The sequence below is a fragment of the Mobula hypostoma genome, chromosome 14, assembly GCF_963921235.1.
Source record: "Mobula hypostoma chromosome 14, sMobHyp1.1, whole genome shotgun sequence".
Taxonomy (NCBI): domain Eukaryota; kingdom Metazoa; phylum Chordata; class Chondrichthyes; order Myliobatiformes; family Myliobatidae; genus Mobula; species Mobula hypostoma.
The window spans coordinates 74,993,218-75,011,900 of NC_086110.1; the positions used below are offsets into that span (position 1 = coordinate 74,993,218).

Genomic DNA, 18,683 nt, shown 5'->3' on the forward strand with positions numbered 1-18,683 from the left:
GCAACTTCTCAGTCAGGATTGTGGGAATGATGGTATTAAATGCTGAGCTATAGTCGATGAACAGCATCCTGATGTGGGTGTTTGTGTTGTCTAGGTGATCTAAAGCCGTGTGAAGAGCCATTGAGATTGTGTCTGTCATTGACCTATTGTGGCGATAGGCAAATTGCAATGGGTCCAGGTCCCTGTTGAGGCAGGAGTTCAGTCTAGTCATAACCAACCTCTCAAAGCATTTAATCACTGTCCATGTGAATGCTACCGGGCGATAGTCATTAAAGCAACCCACATTATTCTTCTTAGGCACTGGTATAATTGTTGCTTTTTTGAAGCAAGTGGGAACTTCTGCCCATAGCAGTGAGAGGTTGAAATGACCTTGAATACTCCCACTAGTTGGTTGGCGCAGGTTTTGAGAGCCTTACCAGATACTCCATCAGGACCTTCTGCCTTGCGAGAGTTCATTCTCTTTAAAGACAGTCTAACCTTGGCCTCTGAGACAGTGATCACAGGGTCATCAAGTGCAGCAGGGATCTTCAAAGCTGTAGTTGTGTTCTCCCTTTCAAAGAGTGCATAGAAGGCGTTGAGTTCATCTGGTAGTGAAACATCACTGCCATTCATACTATTGGGTTTCTCTTTGTGGGAAGTAATGTCTTGCAGATCCTGCCAGAGTTGCCGTGCATCTGATATCGCCTCCAACCTCATTCTAAATTGTTTCTTCGCCCTTGGAATAGCCCTCCGCAAATCATACCTTTTGAACCCGGGTCACTGGCATTATAACAGCATTACACTAACAGCTACACTACCATGCCGCCCCACAAAATTAAACACAAAGAACATATCACTTTAACTGCAAATCTCACATTCTCCCACCCTTCATGGAACCAACAGCGGTGTACAAACCCTGATGGCCCTTCAGGAAAGTTAACATGTCATTCTTGCCTTGTTGGCCTCTGTGACTCCAGTCCCACATATGAACTGACTTTTTACTGGACTAAGAGCAATGAATGGTTGGGTACAACTTCTACTTTGCCAGTGTCATCCCTTAATCCAGACAAACTAGATGAACCAAAATCTCCATCTGCCATTTCTGATGAGGAACGTGGCACCATGTGGAGGGACTCACCCATTCTGATAAATAATACACCTCTCCAACAGCACATGCACCCCCCCGCCTCTACTGACTCCCTCCCCATTCAACCCTTTTAATCGGAGGCGGGGTAGAGATATGTCTCTACCAAAGCAAGTGTAAGGCACTCCTTTCCTCCGCCAGCCTGCAAGTCAGCCATGGCAAGGTGTTGCCCTTGCTTAGTCCCCAGATCAGGGTCAAGTGAAGCTGGTGGTTGGTTGTATGAGCAGCTGGTACTCATCACAAGTCCTGGTTATGTGAACACAGATGCCAGGCAAACAATTGCTGAAGAGTATTGATAATGGCTGTGGTCACTCATCTTGCAAAGACACTACCCAGAAGGAGGTAAAGGCAAACCACTACTATAGAAACACTTGCCAAGAACAATCATGGTCATGGAAAGATCATGATCGCCCATGTCATACGACATGGTATAGAATGACGGTGATGATAAATTGGAATAAAAACAAATTGCTCATACTGTACATTATGGATTGAGTAACATTTGTAGCAGAGGGAAGTAGATGTTCACAGTACAGGAGGCCATTTGGCCCATTACTGCGACCTACTTTGGCCATTTCTTCATTTCTCACAAGAGGACAATAAAACTTTGTTTTCCTATAATTACACACACAAAATCCTAGGGGAAACTCAGCAACCGTTTATTCCCCTCCATACATGCTGCCTGATCTGTTGTGTTACTCTGGATTTACAACATCTGCAGAATCTCTTTTTGTTGATACTTTCCCTTACTTATTCCCATTTCTGGAAGTTCTTCTTGAACCTTCCACCATCCTTTCAGGTACCATGAACCCACAAGCAATATTTTTCTTTTGCACTATTTCTTTTGTAATTTATCACAATATTTTGCATTTGCACTGCAATGCAACTGCAAAACAACAGACTTCACAAAATAGGAGCCAGTGATAATAAACTGGATTCTGAAATCAGCTCGTTGTGTAGAGTCGTCGAGAGAAATAGCAGAGAAACAGGCCTTCCAGCCCACAGCATCTGTGTCTACCCACAAACGCCTGTATCTACATTAATCATTCCCGAACTCATTTCATTCTCATCATATTCTCCCCCATACACACCTCATATTCTGCCACTCCACCACGCAAGGACAATTTGCAGAAATCAATCAACTACCAATCTACAAATATTTTTTGAGTGTGGCAGAAAACTGAAGCATCTGGAAGAAATCCATGTTGTCACAGGGGATACAGACGGCACTGGAGGTCAGGACTGACCTCAGGTCACTGGAGATGTGAGCCATTAACTCTAGCAGCTGTGTCGCTCTGCTGCCCTGTCTCCTCCATGGTTTTATTGACCACAGTTTTCTAGTTACTAATTCTGTGGGCAATGGAAACAATTTACAGCAAATTCCGGTTAATTATGACACATTGGGACCAGTGCATTTTGGCCCAATTAAGTGGCTGCCCTAGTTAGCCAAAGTTTCAAGTAGTTAACACGGTATAAAAAAAGGCAAACTTGTTTAACTGAAAAACAAATTATGTATTTAAATAAAATACAGAACTTAGAACACTATCAATACTACTACAGTACTATAAAACTGTATTAATTCCTAATAGTTATTGATGAAGCAATTAATCCAGTGTATGCTGTCATGTTCTTTTGATTGACTGTAAACAAACAAAATCAGACTAGTGCAGATATGGACTTCCTTCATACAATGCTTTGAATGATTGTATCCTCCAAATCTTCAGTTTCATTGTAACACTCAAGATAATTGTCAATACCTTCAAATTCCTTGTACTTCTTAACTCGTTGAAATAGTTTCATTTTCACTTACAGCCGTTTCCGGCACCTCGCCTGAATGCTTGAAATCGCAGACAGCAAAACAGTTCTGAATTGCCTTGCTGCTTATTTCTCACCAACTATCAGTGACAAAAATCACTGCTATTTGAACACTACACAGTCAACTAAAGCTGCTTAAAAACCGTTCACTCTCAGCATGACTTAGTGTCAAACGGCCATAAAAGTGCAGGTGACTGATGCTAGTTAGAAACTGGTCGCCAATAGTCTCCTGTCCAAATGAAGCAGCATAACAAAGAGAATTCTGGCTATTTTCTCAATTAGTTTTTGCTCTTAAGAGTTGCCCCAATGAACTAGAATCTACTGCATTGTGTGGAATAACTGAATAGAATCAGTAACTAGAAACTGACTGTGAAATAAGTTTTCAATACCAAGGACTGTGTGATACCAACATTTCATAACAAAGTATCATCGTGTCATCAGTAATACAGCCAGCGTTGTGGCATTCACACCATACTTCGAGGCAAGTGGTCCCAGGTTCAAATCCAGCCAGTTCCTTACACGCTTTCTATCCATGCCAGGTTGAGTGTCAAACTAGCAACTTGGCCTCTTAAAAAAAAACAAACAAATGCCTAAAGGACTGGCAATGTTGCCACACCGCGCGGAAAGGAACAACAACAACGTCATTTAGTATTGTGTTCACCTCATCCACGGAGTTTCCACTGACGTCACTATTCAGCTCCTGCAGTAATTCTGTGGCTGCTTGTGCTCGGTTCTGGAGTGAAAAGAAATGGAAATGTATAAACTTGCCCTCTTACAGATGGCTTCCTTAAGAATTTAAGGCAGGTTAATATACTTCTTAGGCTTCTGCAGTTACTTCTGCCCAACTCATCTCCTCCTACCCCATCAACGTATCAGCCTTTTCCTTTCTTCCTTGTGCTCTTTAACCTGCACTGCACTTTCTCTGTAGCTGATATACTTTATTCTGCATAATTGGTTCACCTTGCATTACCACAATGAACTGTGTAATGAATTAATCTGTATGAACAGTGTGCCAGTCAAAGCTCGATGTCTGAAACCTAGAGCTCAGGACTGTCCATGTGAATGGGTGGGTGGGAGGAAGGAATGAGGTTGGCTTTGCTGTGGTTGTTTTGTTGCTTGTCGTGTTTTGTGTTTGTCTGACAAACATGATGGGTATACTACGTTGGTGTGGAACATGTGGTGATATTTGCAGGCGGCCTCCATCACATTCTTAGATCGTGTTGGCTATTAGTGCAAACTAATGTCAGAATATCACTGTATGTTTTGATGTTTATGTAATAAATTAATGAATCTGAAGACAAGCCTTTTGCTGTACCTTGGGACTTGTGACAATAATTCAATTCCAGTAACTGCATCAATGTTACTTGTCCCAACTTCCTGTGGGAACAAGTTCCACATCTTCACCTCTCTCTGAGGAGGGAAATTTTTCCTCAGTGATCAGTGGATTATCAGTGACTGCTGTATAATCATTAGACATAGGAGCAGGATTAGGCCATTCAGCCCATCAAGTCTATTCTGCCATTCTAACATGGCTGATTTATTATCCCCCTCAACCCCATTCTCCTTTCTTTTCCCCATAACCTTCAACATCCTTACTAATCAAAAACCTATCAACCCCCATTTTAAATATATGCTTACACTCTCAAGTTCTAGTCTCACCTGCAAAATAAAGTATGTTCTCTACAGCTCCCCCATCAAACCTTAAAGCCCTCTATCTTGAGAACTCTTTTCTAGAGAAAAGAAACCTTACTTATACAAGTCAGTTATGGCATCTTTCTAACAGACCCATTTACACCCTCATTTGTATAAAATAAATTTTATTCACAATAAAAATAACTTACAAGAGAAAAAAATGTGCAATGCCCTTTTCATTCTTACATTCATAGCCAATGCTTTCAGTAAAAAATATAGAATATTTCACGAATTTGCATGTCATCCCTGCAAAATGGCCATGCTAATCTCACTGTATCATTCCAATCTTATTATACGTGCTGCCAATATACCCCCTCTGATACGTTTTTTGGTTCCTTCAGTAATGTGAGGAGAAGAACTCTGCAAAGCTCCAGGTACAGGCTTAACTGGACTCAACCAATTTAGATGTATTTAGATGTAGTCACTGCTCCCTCTAAGTGGCACAGGTGGGTGACCTCGCAATAACTGAAATGCTCCCACACACGTAGCCATTGTTGCCATGCAGCTGGAATTGGATGCAGTTAGAGAAAGTTTACAAAACGTGAAAGATTTTCTTTATTGTACTGTATTTCGTTATACCCTTCAATTAGTGAATAAAATCACAAGTATGCAATTTTTCAGTTTTCATTCTAAATATTCACAGTATGCATATTACAAAAAAAAACATTTAAACTGCTGCACAGTTTTCAGGTTATGTAAAAATTTCCTGCTCAGTGCAGCTGTAAACAAAACGAGAGGAAGCCTCGGTTGTAGTAGCTTCCGACCATAAGCTACAGGCCCTGATTCGGCTCATTGAGTCAGGTTCACTATCCCTTCCTGGCCGATTTGTTATCCCTCTCAGCCCTATTCTCCTGCCTTTCCCCCATAACCTTCAACACCCTGACTCATCAAGAACCTATCAACATCCGCTTTAAATATACCCATGACTTGACCTCCACAGACGTCTGTGGCTCAAGGATTTCCTCCTTGCCCTAGCCTCAACCTCATCCCAGGTTTTCAACCTCAGCCATGTTACGAAGGGCAAACACACAATATAAAGGAATAAACCAGTAAGCAACAGTGCTCAGAAAAGTGAATTTTTTGAATTTAAAACATGAAAATATGTGAGAATTTACCTTTCCAATGCTGTCCTTGGTTAGGAAAAAACTACAAGAGAAACACAGACAATGAAACAATAAAATACATAACACATTTTTCACTTTCATTGTCAAATGTGCTGATGTAAACAGCACCCTGACACCTCAAAGAAGGCTTAGATACCATTTACCCTGAAGCACTTAAGGTCAAATCTGATCTGGGCCATCTGCGTTTCCTCACCCTGATCCATCTCTCTGGGATTTCTCCATTTCCCCATCTTGGATCCATTTCCCTGGCCCTTCTCTATTTCCTCACCTTGGATCCACCTCCAGACATTCCACCCTGTAAAAACTCATCTCAGGGAGGTAGCACCATCAATTTGTGGGAGACTCCAGGAACTTCCGGGAGAGGTGGGATGTCTGCAATAGAGTAGCTCCTTAGCAGCTAGCCAGCTAGTTTAAATAACAAACAACAGGAATTCTGCAGATGCTGGAAATTCAAGCAACTGAATTAGTCCTGACGAAGGGTCTCGGCCTGAAACGTCGACTGCACCTCTTCCTAGAGATGCTGCCTGGCCTGCTGCGTTCACCAGCAACTTTCATGTGTTGTTAGTTTAAATAACATTAGCTATGCTAATGAACGAATGACACTTGTTAAACTCACCTCAACATGTCTTTTACAGTCATTTAACCCACCATGGGCAATAGAACAGTCACTGTTGCAAACAGTGCAGCGAGCAACACTGTCATTATTTTTGACCCCTATTAGGCAGGGGTACACTTTGGTGTAGTCTGGGGTGACGTACGTTTTATATTTTCTTTTGGAACACTCTGCCATGGCGCGCTCTCTCGCTCTCAAAAAAATTAATTTCCAGGATATCGTATATAATTTCCAGGCATCAGGGAGCCGCTATCAATATGCAGGAGACTCCCTGAACTTCTGGGAGAGGTGGGATGTCTGCATCTCCCTGGGCCTTCTCCATTTCCTTATCTTGATCCATCTTTCTGGACTTTCTTTATTTACTCACCAGGGATCATATCCTATTCCTCCACTACCCCCTTTCCTCCCATTGACTCCCAAACATCCCTCTACCCCTCATCGTCCATCCATTCCTCTGATTCCTCATCCTCCCCTAACCCTGCTCTCCCTTAACATCCCAATCCCCCTCTCCCTCCTGAGACCCCCCACTCTTCACCCTCCTCCAACCCCAGCCCCAACCATTGCCATGTCTTCACCATCCCCTCTGACCTTCCCCTCTCTGAGGCAGAACGTTCTGTCCTTAGCAAGGGCCTCACTTTTGTCCCCCTCTGTCCACACCTCAGTGAGTTCCATGCCCGCCATGACGCAGAACTCTTCTTCCGTTGCCTACATCTCCGAGCCTACTTCTTTGGCAAGGATTCCCCTCCCCCTACTGATGACCCCTTCTCCTGTCTTCAACCCTCCTCCTCCTCCTGGACACCCGGCCCGGGCCTTCTACCTGCAATCGATCTCTTCATCTCCAACTGTCGCCGAGACATCAACCGTCTCAACTTCACCACTCCTCTCTCCTGTTCCAATCTCACTCCCTCTGAATGCACTGCCCTCCACTCTCTCCGCACTAATCCAAACCTCACCATCAAACCTGCTGACAAAGGTGGTGCCGTAGTAGTCTGGCGGACGGACCTCTACCTCACTGAGGCCAAACGGCAGCTCTCTGACACTTCCTCTTGCTTACCCCTGGAACAGAACCCCACCAAAAAACATCAAACCATTGTCTCCTGCACCAACACCCCCCTTATCAACTCCGGAGACCTTCCATCCTCAGCCGCTAAACTCATTATTCCCACATCCCGTACCGTTCGGTTTTACCTCCTCCCCAAGATCCACAAGCCTGACTGTCCCAGTAGACCCATAGTTTCTGCCTGCTCCTGTCCAACCGAACTTGTATCTGCCTACCTGGACTCCATTTTGTCACCCATAGTTCAGTCCCTCCCCACCTACATCCGGGATACATCCCATGCCCTCCACCTCTTCAAATAACTTCCAGTTCCCCGGTCCCATCTGCTTCATTTTCACTATGGATGTCCAATCCCTATACACCTCCATTCCCCATCAAGAAGGCCTCAAAGCCCTCCGCTAATTCCTGGATAATAGACCTCACCAGTTCTCCACCACCACTACCCTCCTCCGGTTGGCGGAACTGGTTCTCACACTTTAATAACTTCTCTTTTGGCTCTTCCCACTTTCTTCAGACTAAGGGTGTAGCTATGGGAACTCGCACAGGACCCAGCTATGCCTGCCTCTTCATTGGTTATGTGGAACAGTCTGTGCTCCAAATCTATTCTGGTACTGCTCCCCAACTTTTCCTTCGATACATTGACGACTACATTGGTGCTGCTTCCTGCACCCATGCTGAGTTCGTCAATTTCATCGACTTTACCTGAAACTTCCACCCAGCCCTCAAATTCACTTGGTCTATCTCGGACACTTCTCTCCCCTTTCTCGATGTCTCGGTCTCCATCTCTGGAGACAGACTGTCCACTGACATCTTCTACAAGCCCACTGACTCTCATAACTACCTCGACTATACCTCTTCCCACCCCACCACATGCAAAAATGCCATTCCCTATTCCCAGTTCCTCCGTCTCCGCCGCATCTGCTCCCAGGGTGAGGCTTTCCGTTCCAGGACATCTCAAATGTCCTCTTTCTTTAAGGATCCTGGTTTCCCTTCTGCTGTCATCAATGATGCCCTCACTCGCATCTCTTCCATTTCCCGCACTTCAGCCCTCACCCCATCTTCCCGCCACCACAACAGGGACAGAGTTCCCCTTGTCCTCACCTACCACCCCACCAGCCTCCGGATCCAGCACATTATCCTCCGCAACTTTCGCCACCTTCAACAGGACCCTACCACTAAGCACATCTTTCCCTCTCCACTCCTCTCCACTTTCCGCAGGGATCGATCCCTCCGCGCGTCCATCCCCACTGATCTCCCACCCGGCACTTATCCCTGTAAGCGTAAGTGCTACACCTGTCCCTACACCTCCTCTCATGCCGCCATTCAGGGCCCCAAACAGTCCTTCCAGGTGAGGCAACACTTCACTTGTGAATCTGTTGGGGTCACCTATTGCATCCGGTGTTCCCGGTGCGGCCTCCTCTACATCGGTGAAACCCGACGCAGATTGGGGGACCACTTCGTCGAGCACCTCCACTCCGTCCGCCACAACAGACAGGATCTCCCGGTAGCCACCCACTTCAACTCTGCTTCCCATTCCCATTCAGATATGTCCATATATGGCCTCCTCTACTGCCATGATGAGGCTAAACTCAGGTTGGAGGAGCAACACCTCATATACCATCTAGGTAGTCTCCAGCCCCTTGGTATGAACACAGAATTCTCCAACTTCCAGTAATTCCCTCCCCCTCCCTTCCTCTATCCCTATTTCACATCACCTCCCTCATAGTTCCGCCTCCTTCTACTACTGCGCATTGTTCTCCTGCCAATCACCTCCCTGCTTCCCCTCCCCCACCCCTTTGTCTTTCAAATTAGTTTTTTTCAACTACCAGCATTCTTCAAACCCTCCCCAAAGTTCTTCCTTCAGTCCTGACGAAGGGTTTCGGCCCAAAATGTCGACTAATCTTTTCAACTGATGCTGACTGACCTGCTGAGTTCCTCCAGCGCATTGTGAGTGTTCACCAGGGATCAATCTTCCTCACAACTGTTAATGTTGCTGACCTTACTGACAGACCAACCAGTTCAGTCAATGATGATCTTCCAACAAAATTTGTTCATTCATTTCTACTGGTGAGCATGGAGCAACCTAATTAAGCAAGGGTACTGTTTAACCTCCATCATATCATCTCCAAAGACAATTCCGCATTCTCTTCTGCCATTTGAGGATCTTAAGATTATCCCACCTTGTGCTAGGAGAGAGTGGACAGGAATCTGAGCCAAAGTCATCTGCCTAAACCAGAGCCCTTTTGCAGCATTGCAGTTAAAGTCCTGGACAGACACTTCGCCTAACTATCCAGAGTTCCACTCCTATTTATGGTCTCCAGGGAATCTAAATACAACTATAACTCTGCAACTAAAAAGATAGTATCAGGAATGGGGGACATGCTGTGAATCTGCCATGTTTAGCCAATCCCTAGGTGTGTTAATTGTTAATGCAAACAATGTACTTCACTGTATGTTTTGATGTACATGTGATAAATAAATCTGAATCTGATTTGGCTAATTCTACTTAAGCCCATCACCCCTATTGAGACATGGGCCACCGACAGCAGCTTGCCAAAGGCCACTGCCTTGACCCAAAGATTGATCGGCCCTGTGGTTTCCACTTTCACCACACAATTTCATATGTCTTCCAGGCAAAGATCCTTTTACCTGGCTGCATTACCGTCTGATACGGAGGCTCCAATGCACAGGATCAGAAAAAGCCACAAAAAGTTGCAAACACAGCTAGCTCCATTGTGGGCATCACTATTGAGGACATTTCAAAAGGCGGTGCTTCAAAAAAGCGGCATCCATCATTAAGAACTTCCACCACCCAGGACATGCCCTCTTCTTGTTATTACCCTCAGGGAGGAGGTACAGGAGCCCAAAATACACACACTCAATGTGTTAGGAGCAGCTTCTTCCCTTCCACTATCGTATTTCTGATCGGACAATGAATCCTTCTACACTATCTCACTAATTTTTTGCTCTCTTTTCGCACAACTAATTGAATTTCTTTAATATATGCATATTTCTTAATGTAGTTCATTGTATTTTACTGCTGCTGCAAAACAAATTTCACAACATACTGTATGTCAGTGATAATAAACCTGATACTGATTCTGAAAGAACAGTAACAAACCATGCACAACAGAATTAAGTCTTGAGGTTTAAGGGCTCACTTGTTTCCAACATCCTCTCCAGCAACAATATTGCCGTCCACTATTGTAAAAGCTCCGATTCCTGTGGACAGAAATGCCAGTGAATAGTCTGGTTCAACATTAATTATTATCTTTGTTTTTGTATAAGTTGTCCAACCTTACCAGGAAGCACCAAGTTCTTGAGGATTTCGGTGCCGGTGGCACTGGCATTAATCAGGCAGACTCGTGCAGCTTCCAGTGCCTCCTGTCCATGATCACCCCACAGCCTGAGGGAGACAGTGCAGGAGATGGCATCAGTTTTCCAAGCTCACCGAAGCAGAGATCCTTAACCAACCCGGCAATCACCAACACAAACATACAGGTTCAATAAATGTCTATCCATCAAGTGAAACCACACTGTCTATTTTAACCAAAGACCAATCCCTCATTCCGATGCCCTCTTGAAAAGCAATTAAAAGATTTACAACCAGCTTAGGATATGCTAAGGAGTTCAAGGCTTTGGTTAAAATATTTTTATGCAGCACATTTGACTTTCTATAGGTGCACAGCGGAGGGTAACCTGACTGGTTGCATCACCGCTTGGTATGGAAACACCAATATCCAGGAACATAATACACTGCAGAAAGCGGTGGATACAGCCCAGTCTGTCAAAGGTAAAGCCCTCTCCACCAGTGACCACACCTACATGGAGTGCTGCTACAAGAAAGCAGCATTCATCAAGGACCCCCCCACCACCACCACTATCTAAACCCTGCTCACTTCTTGCTACTTTGTCAATCTTCATGTGTAGTTTTTCATTGATTCTACTGTATTTGTTGGAGGAGCCGGATTGGGTTTGGAGGAGCTGCCTGCTACTCGAAGGCATTGGAGTTGGTGCATGAAGGCAGCGTGCAGTGTAACCGTGGGCGACTGTCTTGAACGTTTCTCTGTCGATCGCAAGACCGTGTTGGACATTGATAACGTAAGATGCCGCAGGCCTGTTTCTCTTGTCTGGTGATGCGACAGGCGGCAGGAATACTGCATACCTCAGGTGTAGCGAGGACCAGGCCTCAAGCCCTGGGCTTGCCTGTTGCTGCAGTGCAAGTGAGGAGACGCCAAAGGCGGTGCAGTGTGGCATCAATGCACAGTGGGAGGCTGGCCTCTCCCATCGGTACTGCTCTCCAGTGTTTGACTGGTGGAACGGCAGGATGGATTGTGTACGCCTGCACATTGCCGGGAACTGAACCATCAACTTGTGAGACACATTGTTCATGGTCTTAGGCTACATATGTGTTTTTTTTTGCCGATGTTTTTTCCTCACTATTTTGAATCTGCTGTGTATGTTTTGCACATTGGCGCCAGGAGAATGCTGTTTCGTCCAGCTATATTCATGAATGGTTGAATGATAATTAAACTCGAACTTGATTTGATTTGAATTTGATTATTTATTTGTTCTACTCTGCAAGAAAATGAATCTCAGGGTAGTTCGTCGTAACAAACTACTGATAAAAAATTTACTTTGAACTTTGACAGCAAGATGTTCCATGGGGATTATCAAAGACAATTTGAGAGAACTTCAAAGAAAGATATTAGTTGTTCAATATTTTGGTTAATGAGACAGAGTTTAAGGATCTGATAAGTGGAAATTGTACAACTTAAGGCTTCAACAATGAAGTCAAAGCCTTAGCAGCCACAGCAGAAGATCAAATCAAAATGTACCTGAAGGAGCTCAGAAGCAGTAGAAAAATCACAGGCCCAGGGAGGGGAACATGGTCATTGAGTGTGATCGGCAAACACTACCAAGACTGAGGCCTTGCAAACAGGAAGCCAAAGGAAGATCATTTTCTACAGGAGTTGAGCAAGTTAACATAAAGAAATATTAGTTTGTGTTGATGTCAGTCTGAGCAATGGTACAGGTACCTACAGCTTGGTGGTCTGTATAGCACAGTCTAGGCTCTCAGCCCACAATGTTGTGCTGACTTATACTCCATGATCAATCTAATCTTTCGCTCAGACACAAACCATACACTCTATTTTGTTTTCATCCATCTGCCTATCTAAGAGACGTTTACATGTCCCTATTGTATCAGCCTCTACCACCACCCCTGCAGTGTACTCTCGGCACTTGCCACTCTGTGTAAAAACTTACCTCTGACATCTCTCATAAACTTTCCTCCAATAACTTAAAAAGGATGTTACCCTGGTATTAGCATTACCACACTGGGGAAAAAAGTCTCTGACTGTCCTCTCTATTTTGCCTCTTAACATCTTGTATACCCCCATCAAGTCACCTCTCATCCTCCTTCTCTCCAAAGAGAAAGACCATAACACATAGGAACAGAATTAGGCTACTCAGCCCATCAAGTCCACTCTGCCATTCCATCATGGCTAATCCCAGATCCCATACATCTGCCCTCTCACCATATCCCTCGATGCCTGACCAACCAGGAATCTATCAACTTCCGCTTTGAATATACCTACGGACTTGGCCTCCACTGCAGATGCGGAGGAATATTCCACAGATTCACCACTCTTTGGCTAAAAGAATTTCTCCTTAGTTCTGTTCTAAAAGGTTGCCCTTCAAGTTTGAGGCTGCGTCTCTATTTCTGCATACCCCAACCATAGGGAACATCTTCCCCACATCCACCCTATCTAGTCCTTTCAACATTCCTCACGCATTCTTCTACATTCCACAGAATACTGGCCCAAAGCTGCCAAATGCTCCTCGTACATTAACCCCTTCATTCCCAGAATCATCTTCATGAAGCTCCTCTGGACTCTCTCCAATGACAATACATCCTTTCTGAGCTAAGGGGCTGAAAATTGACAATACTCCAAGTGCAGCCTAACTAGTGTCTTATGAAGGCTCAGCATTATCTCCATGCTTTTATATTCTACTCCCTTTGAAATAAATGCCAACATTGCATTTGCCTTCTTTACCACAGACTCAACCTGTGAATTAACTTTCTGGGAGCCTTGCACGAGAACACCGAAGTCCCTTTGCACCTCTGATGTTTTAATTTTCTTCCCATTTGGATAATAGTCTGCACAATTGTTCCTTTTACCAAAATGCATTATCATACATTTCTGAACATTGCCACTCTTTTGGCCCATTCCACCAGTTTGTCTAAGTCATGCTGCAATCACATTGCTTCCTCAGTACCTCCTACACTCCCCCACCTATTTTTGTATCTTCTGCAAACTTTGCAACAAAGCCATCGATTCCACTATCTGAATCATTGACAAACAAATAGAAAAGCATTGCTCAACAGTTCCTCATAAGACATGCTCTCTAATCCAGGCAGCATTCTGGTAAATCTCATCTACACCCTCTCTGAAGCTTCCGAATCTTTCTTACAATGATGGAATCAGCATGGAACATAATACTCAGAGTGCTGTCATGTACACGCAACCCTGTAAAGTATCAGCAGCAATAGAACACACCTGGAGTCTGGTTTTGCTGTTAACAAAACACTATTTTATTAGTAACTACATCATATAGTAACTTAAACCAGGTAAATCAAGAGCTAACAGTGTTATGCATATATAGTTGAATATATATAAATCCTCAAACTTCTTCAAGCTTAGGTGGTAAGTGATACAGTCTTACGATGGTGTGGTAAGAAAGTTCAGTTCAATCCTCAGGTTAATTAGTGGGAGATTTTTGTAATCCAAAGGCGAATGTTGTGAGAAGGCAATTATAACCATATAACAATTACAGCACAGAAACAGGCCATCTCAGCCCTTCTAGTCCATGCCGAACTCTTACTCTCACCTAGTCCCACCGACCTGCACTCAGCCCATAACCCTCCATTCCTTTCCTGTCCATATAGCTGTCCAATTTAACTTTAAATGACAACATTGAACCTGCCTCAACCACTTCTGCTGGAAGCTCATTCCACACAGCTACCACTCTCTCAGTAAAGAAGTTCCCCCTCATGTGACCTCTAAACTTTTGCCCTTTCACTCTCAACTCAAGTCCTCTTGTTTGAATCTCCCCCACTCTCAATGGAAAAAGCCTATCCACGTTAACTCTCTCTATCCCCCTCATAATTTTAAATACCTCTATCAAGTCCCCCCTCAACCTTCTACATTTCAAAGAATAAAGACCCAACTTGTTCAACCTTTCTCTGTAATTTAGGTGATGAAACCCAGGTAACATTCTAGTAAGACACATCAAAGTTGCTGGCGAATGCAGCAGGCCAGGCAGCATCTCTGGGAAGAGGTATCGTCGACGTTTCAGGCCGAGACCCTGAGACGTCGACTATACCTCTTCCTAGAGATGCCGCCTGGCCTGCTGCGTTCACCAGCAACTTTGATGTATGTTGCTTGAATTTCCAGCATCTGCAGAATTCCTGTTGTTTTAATTATTTTTGCTCTCTTTTTGCACTACTTACCGTATACCTTACCGTAATTTTCAGTTAAAAATATATATGCTGCAAACAGCAAATTTAACACCACAGACATATCTCAAGAAAAATGTCAGTGATATTAAACCAGATTCTGATTCGGAACTTTGAATAGTGTTAACAGAGGGGTCCAGAACAGGTACGGAGGTCAACACGCGGTAACAGACGTGACAACAGGATTACAAAGAGGGCAAGAGGCTCCACAACAGATCACGGAGAAGGTAACAGGGTACAGGGATTGATTTCTAGGACACCGTGGGGTCGGACACCCGGGCCCCCGAGCCCCACACCCTGTCCTAAACCCCGCTCACCGCAGCTGCCGGTCGTATTTCTCCTCCTTGTTGAGGGTCCCGGTCCCGGTCCTGGTCCCGGTGCCGCCGCTCGCTACCACCACCGCCGCCATGGAGACTGGCCTCAGGTAAATCGAACCCCCTTTCGAGACCCACCTCTGCACTTTCGACCCCGCGCAGAGCAAACCTGAGCCTCTCGGCCGCAGATTCGGCACGGAGTGGGCGCGGACACGACCTCCAGACTGTGAGGGCGCTAGAGGCGCGGCGCAGGGCCGGTCCGGTCCGGTCCGGTCCGGTCCGGTCCTCGAACCTTCAGCTGATGGGTGAGTGTTCGGCCCATTAGTTGGTGACTGGAGCTGGGCCCTGAGGTGTCATGTAGTAACCAGTCCTCAGAGTCAGAGAACTGGATTGTGTTTGTCTGTGGACTGCTGCGGGCTTGTTTTTTCTGACAATACCCAGGGACCATCAATCTACAGTACAAACAAGAGAAAATCTGCAGATGCTGGAAATCCGAGCAACACACACAAAATAGAACAGTACAGCATAGCAGCAGGCAATTCAACCCACAATGTTGTGCCAAACCAGCAAAAAACACAACCAAACCTCCTACCTACACCATATCCATATCCCGCCATCTTCCTTACAACCATGTTCCAATCTAAACATCTTTTAAAGGCCTCCAATGTATTTGCCTCTACCAACACAACAAGCAGCACATTCCAGGCATCTATGACTCTGAGTGAAAAAACCTATCCCTCACATCCTTCTTGAACTTACCCCCTTTTCATCTTTAATGCATGCCCTCTGGTATTAGACATTTCAACCCTGGGAAACAGATAGTCACTGTCCACTCTGTCTATGCCTCTCATAATCTTATAAGCCTCTATCAGATCTCCCCTCAGCCTCTGACACTCCAGAGAAAACAACCCAAGTTTGTGCAGCCTCTTGTGATTGCACATGCCCTCAAAACCAGGCAGCATCCTGGTAAAACTCTCCTGCACCCTCTCCGAAGCCTCAACATCCTTCCTATAGCGGGGAGACCAGAACTGTATGCAATACTCCAGATGAGGTCTAACCAGAGTTTTATAAAATTGCAACATAACCTCCTGACCTTTGAACTCAACACCTCGACTAATAAAGGCAAGCATTACATAAGCCTTCTTAACCACCTTGTTGACCTGTGTAGCCACTTTCAAGGAGCTATGAACTTGGATTAACAGATCTCCCTGCTCAGCAACACTTAAAGATCTTGCCCTTAACAGTGTACTGTCCCCTTGCATTCTCACACTTATCTGGGTTAAGCTCCATCTCTCAGCCTATATCTGCAACTGATCTATATCGTGATGTATTCTTTGGCAGAATTCTACACAATCCACACTCCACCAATCTTGACATCATCCGCAAACTTACTAACTTACATTTTTATCCAGGTCCTTAATGTACATCACAAACAGCTACAGATCCCTGTGGATTTCCACTAAGTACAGACCTCCAGCTCAAAAAAGTCCCTTCAACCACTACTCTCTGTCTTCTATTTGCAAGTGAGTTCTGAATCCAAATAGCCAATTTGTTGCAGATCCCATGCATCTTAAACTTCTGGATTAGCCTCCCATGAGGGATTTTGTCAAACGCCTTACTAAAATCCATGTAGACAACATCCACTGCCCTACCCTCATCAATCTCTCTTGTTACCGTGTCAAAAAACTCAATCAAGTTGGTAAAGCACAACTTGCCACACACACAGCTATGCTGGCTCTCCCTACTTAGGCCATGCTCATAGATCCTATCCCTAAGAATTTTCTCCAGCAATTCCCTACAACTGAGGTGAGACTCACCGGTCCATAGTTCCCAGGATTTTCCTTTGCTCCCTCCTTAAATAGAGGTACAACATTAGCCACTTGACAATCCTTCGGGATCTCGCCTGTGGCTGGAGAGAAAGCAAAGGTACTGGTCAACAGCCCAGCAATTGAACAAATAAACACAGTGAGTTGGTCTGTCTCTGTTACATGGTACTTTCCAATAATAATACATGTAATAGTCTGTGGTTTTTGAAAGAACTGTAACTGTTCTTGAAAATGACAAACATTCAACTTTTCAGGAACAGCTTCATCCCCTACACCACCAGATTTCTGAATGGACAATGAACCCATGTTCTTTTTGCACTATTTATTTATTTATATTTATTATTGAAACTTACAATATTTTTTTAATATCTTGCCCTATACTGCTGCTGCAAAACAACAAATTTCACACTGTATGCTCAGTGACCACTTTATTGTGTACCTCCCGTACTTAATAAAGTAGCCATTGAGTGTTTGTTCATGGTCTTCTGCTGCTGTAGCCCAGCCACTTCAAAGTTCAATGTGTTGAGCATTCAGAGATGCTGTTCTCCATCCCACTGTTGTAATGTGAGGTTGCTGGAATTACTGTCCCCTTGTCAGTTAAACCACTCTTCTCCATCCCACTGTTGTAATGTGAGGTTGCTGGAATTACTGTCCCCTTGTCAGTTAAACCACTCTTCTCCATCCCACTGTTGTAATGTGAGGTTGCTGGAATTACTGTCCCCTTGTCAGTTAAACCACTCTTCTCCATCCCACTGTTGTAATGTGAGGTTGCTGGAATTACTGTCCCCTTGTCAGTTAAACCAGTCTGTCCATTCTCCTCTGTATGAATACAGAATTGGCTGATTGGCAGGAGGCTAGGAGTGGGGAAAAAGGGATCCTTTTTAAAATGGTTGCCAGTGACCAGTGGTGTTCCACAGGAGTCTGTGTGGGGATTGCTTTTTACGCTTTATGTCAACAATTTGGATGATGAAATTGATGGCTTTGTGGCCAGGTTTGTGGACAATACAGAGCTAGATGGAGGGGCAGGTAGTGCTGAGGAATCAGAGAGGCTGCAGAAGAATTGAGACAGATTTGGAGAATGGGTAAAGAGGTGGCTGATGGAATACAGTGTTGGGAAGTGAATGGTCACACACTTTGGGAGATGGAATAAAAGCAAAGACTATTTTCTAAATGGTGTGAAAATTCAAAAATCCGTTATTCGCAGATGATGTTTTGGTCTATCTGAGTGGTTATTCGCAGATGATGTTTTGGTCTATCTGAGTGGTTATTCGCAGATGATGTTTTGGTCTATCTGAGTGAACCAGAAAAATCATTTATAGGATTGTTTACACTGTTGGATGACTTAGGGAAAATATCAGGTTATAAAATAAATGTAAAGAAAACGCAGGTTATGTCCCCAAATTATACACCATCCAAAAAATTGCAGGATACATACGATCTTAAGTGGGAAGCTAAATCATTAAAATATTTAGGAATAACCCTGCCGAAGGATCTTTCAACACTGTCACAGGTAAATTATGGGCCATTAATCTCAGAGATAAAAGCAGATATGCATAGATGGAATCTTATCCCCTTTTTAAGTTTAAATTCAAGGATA

The 18,683-nt window shown here is 44.3% G+C and overlaps 1 protein-coding gene and 1 non-coding gene across 2 annotated transcripts in view; both read right to left on the bottom strand.

Moving 5' to 3' along the window:
* nae1 (nedd8 activating enzyme E1 subunit 1) overlaps positions 1 to 15,416 on the bottom strand; it is a 73,389-nt gene extending 57,973 nt beyond the window's left edge. The window contains exons 1-5 of the mRNA XM_063067242.1: positions 15,264 to 15,416; positions 10,727 to 10,830; positions 10,586 to 10,646; positions 5,746 to 5,776; positions 3,600 to 3,671 (exon numbers count right to left, since the gene is read on the bottom strand). Of these exons, the coding sequence (XP_062923312.1) occupies positions 3,600 to 3,671; positions 5,746 to 5,776; positions 10,586 to 10,646; positions 10,727 to 10,830; positions 15,264 to 15,355 (360 nt within the window). The 5' untranslated portion in view covers positions 15,356 to 15,416. The remainder of the gene's footprint in view (positions 1 to 3,599; positions 3,672 to 5,745; positions 5,777 to 10,585; positions 10,647 to 10,726; positions 10,831 to 15,263) is intronic.
* Positions 4,840 to 4,941, bottom strand: LOC134356613 (U6 spliceosomal RNA). The gene has a single exon (XR_010020398.1). It is a non-coding gene; the product is annotated as a U6 spliceosomal RNA (small nuclear RNA).
* Positions 15,417 to 18,683: the final 3,267 nt, after the last annotated feature.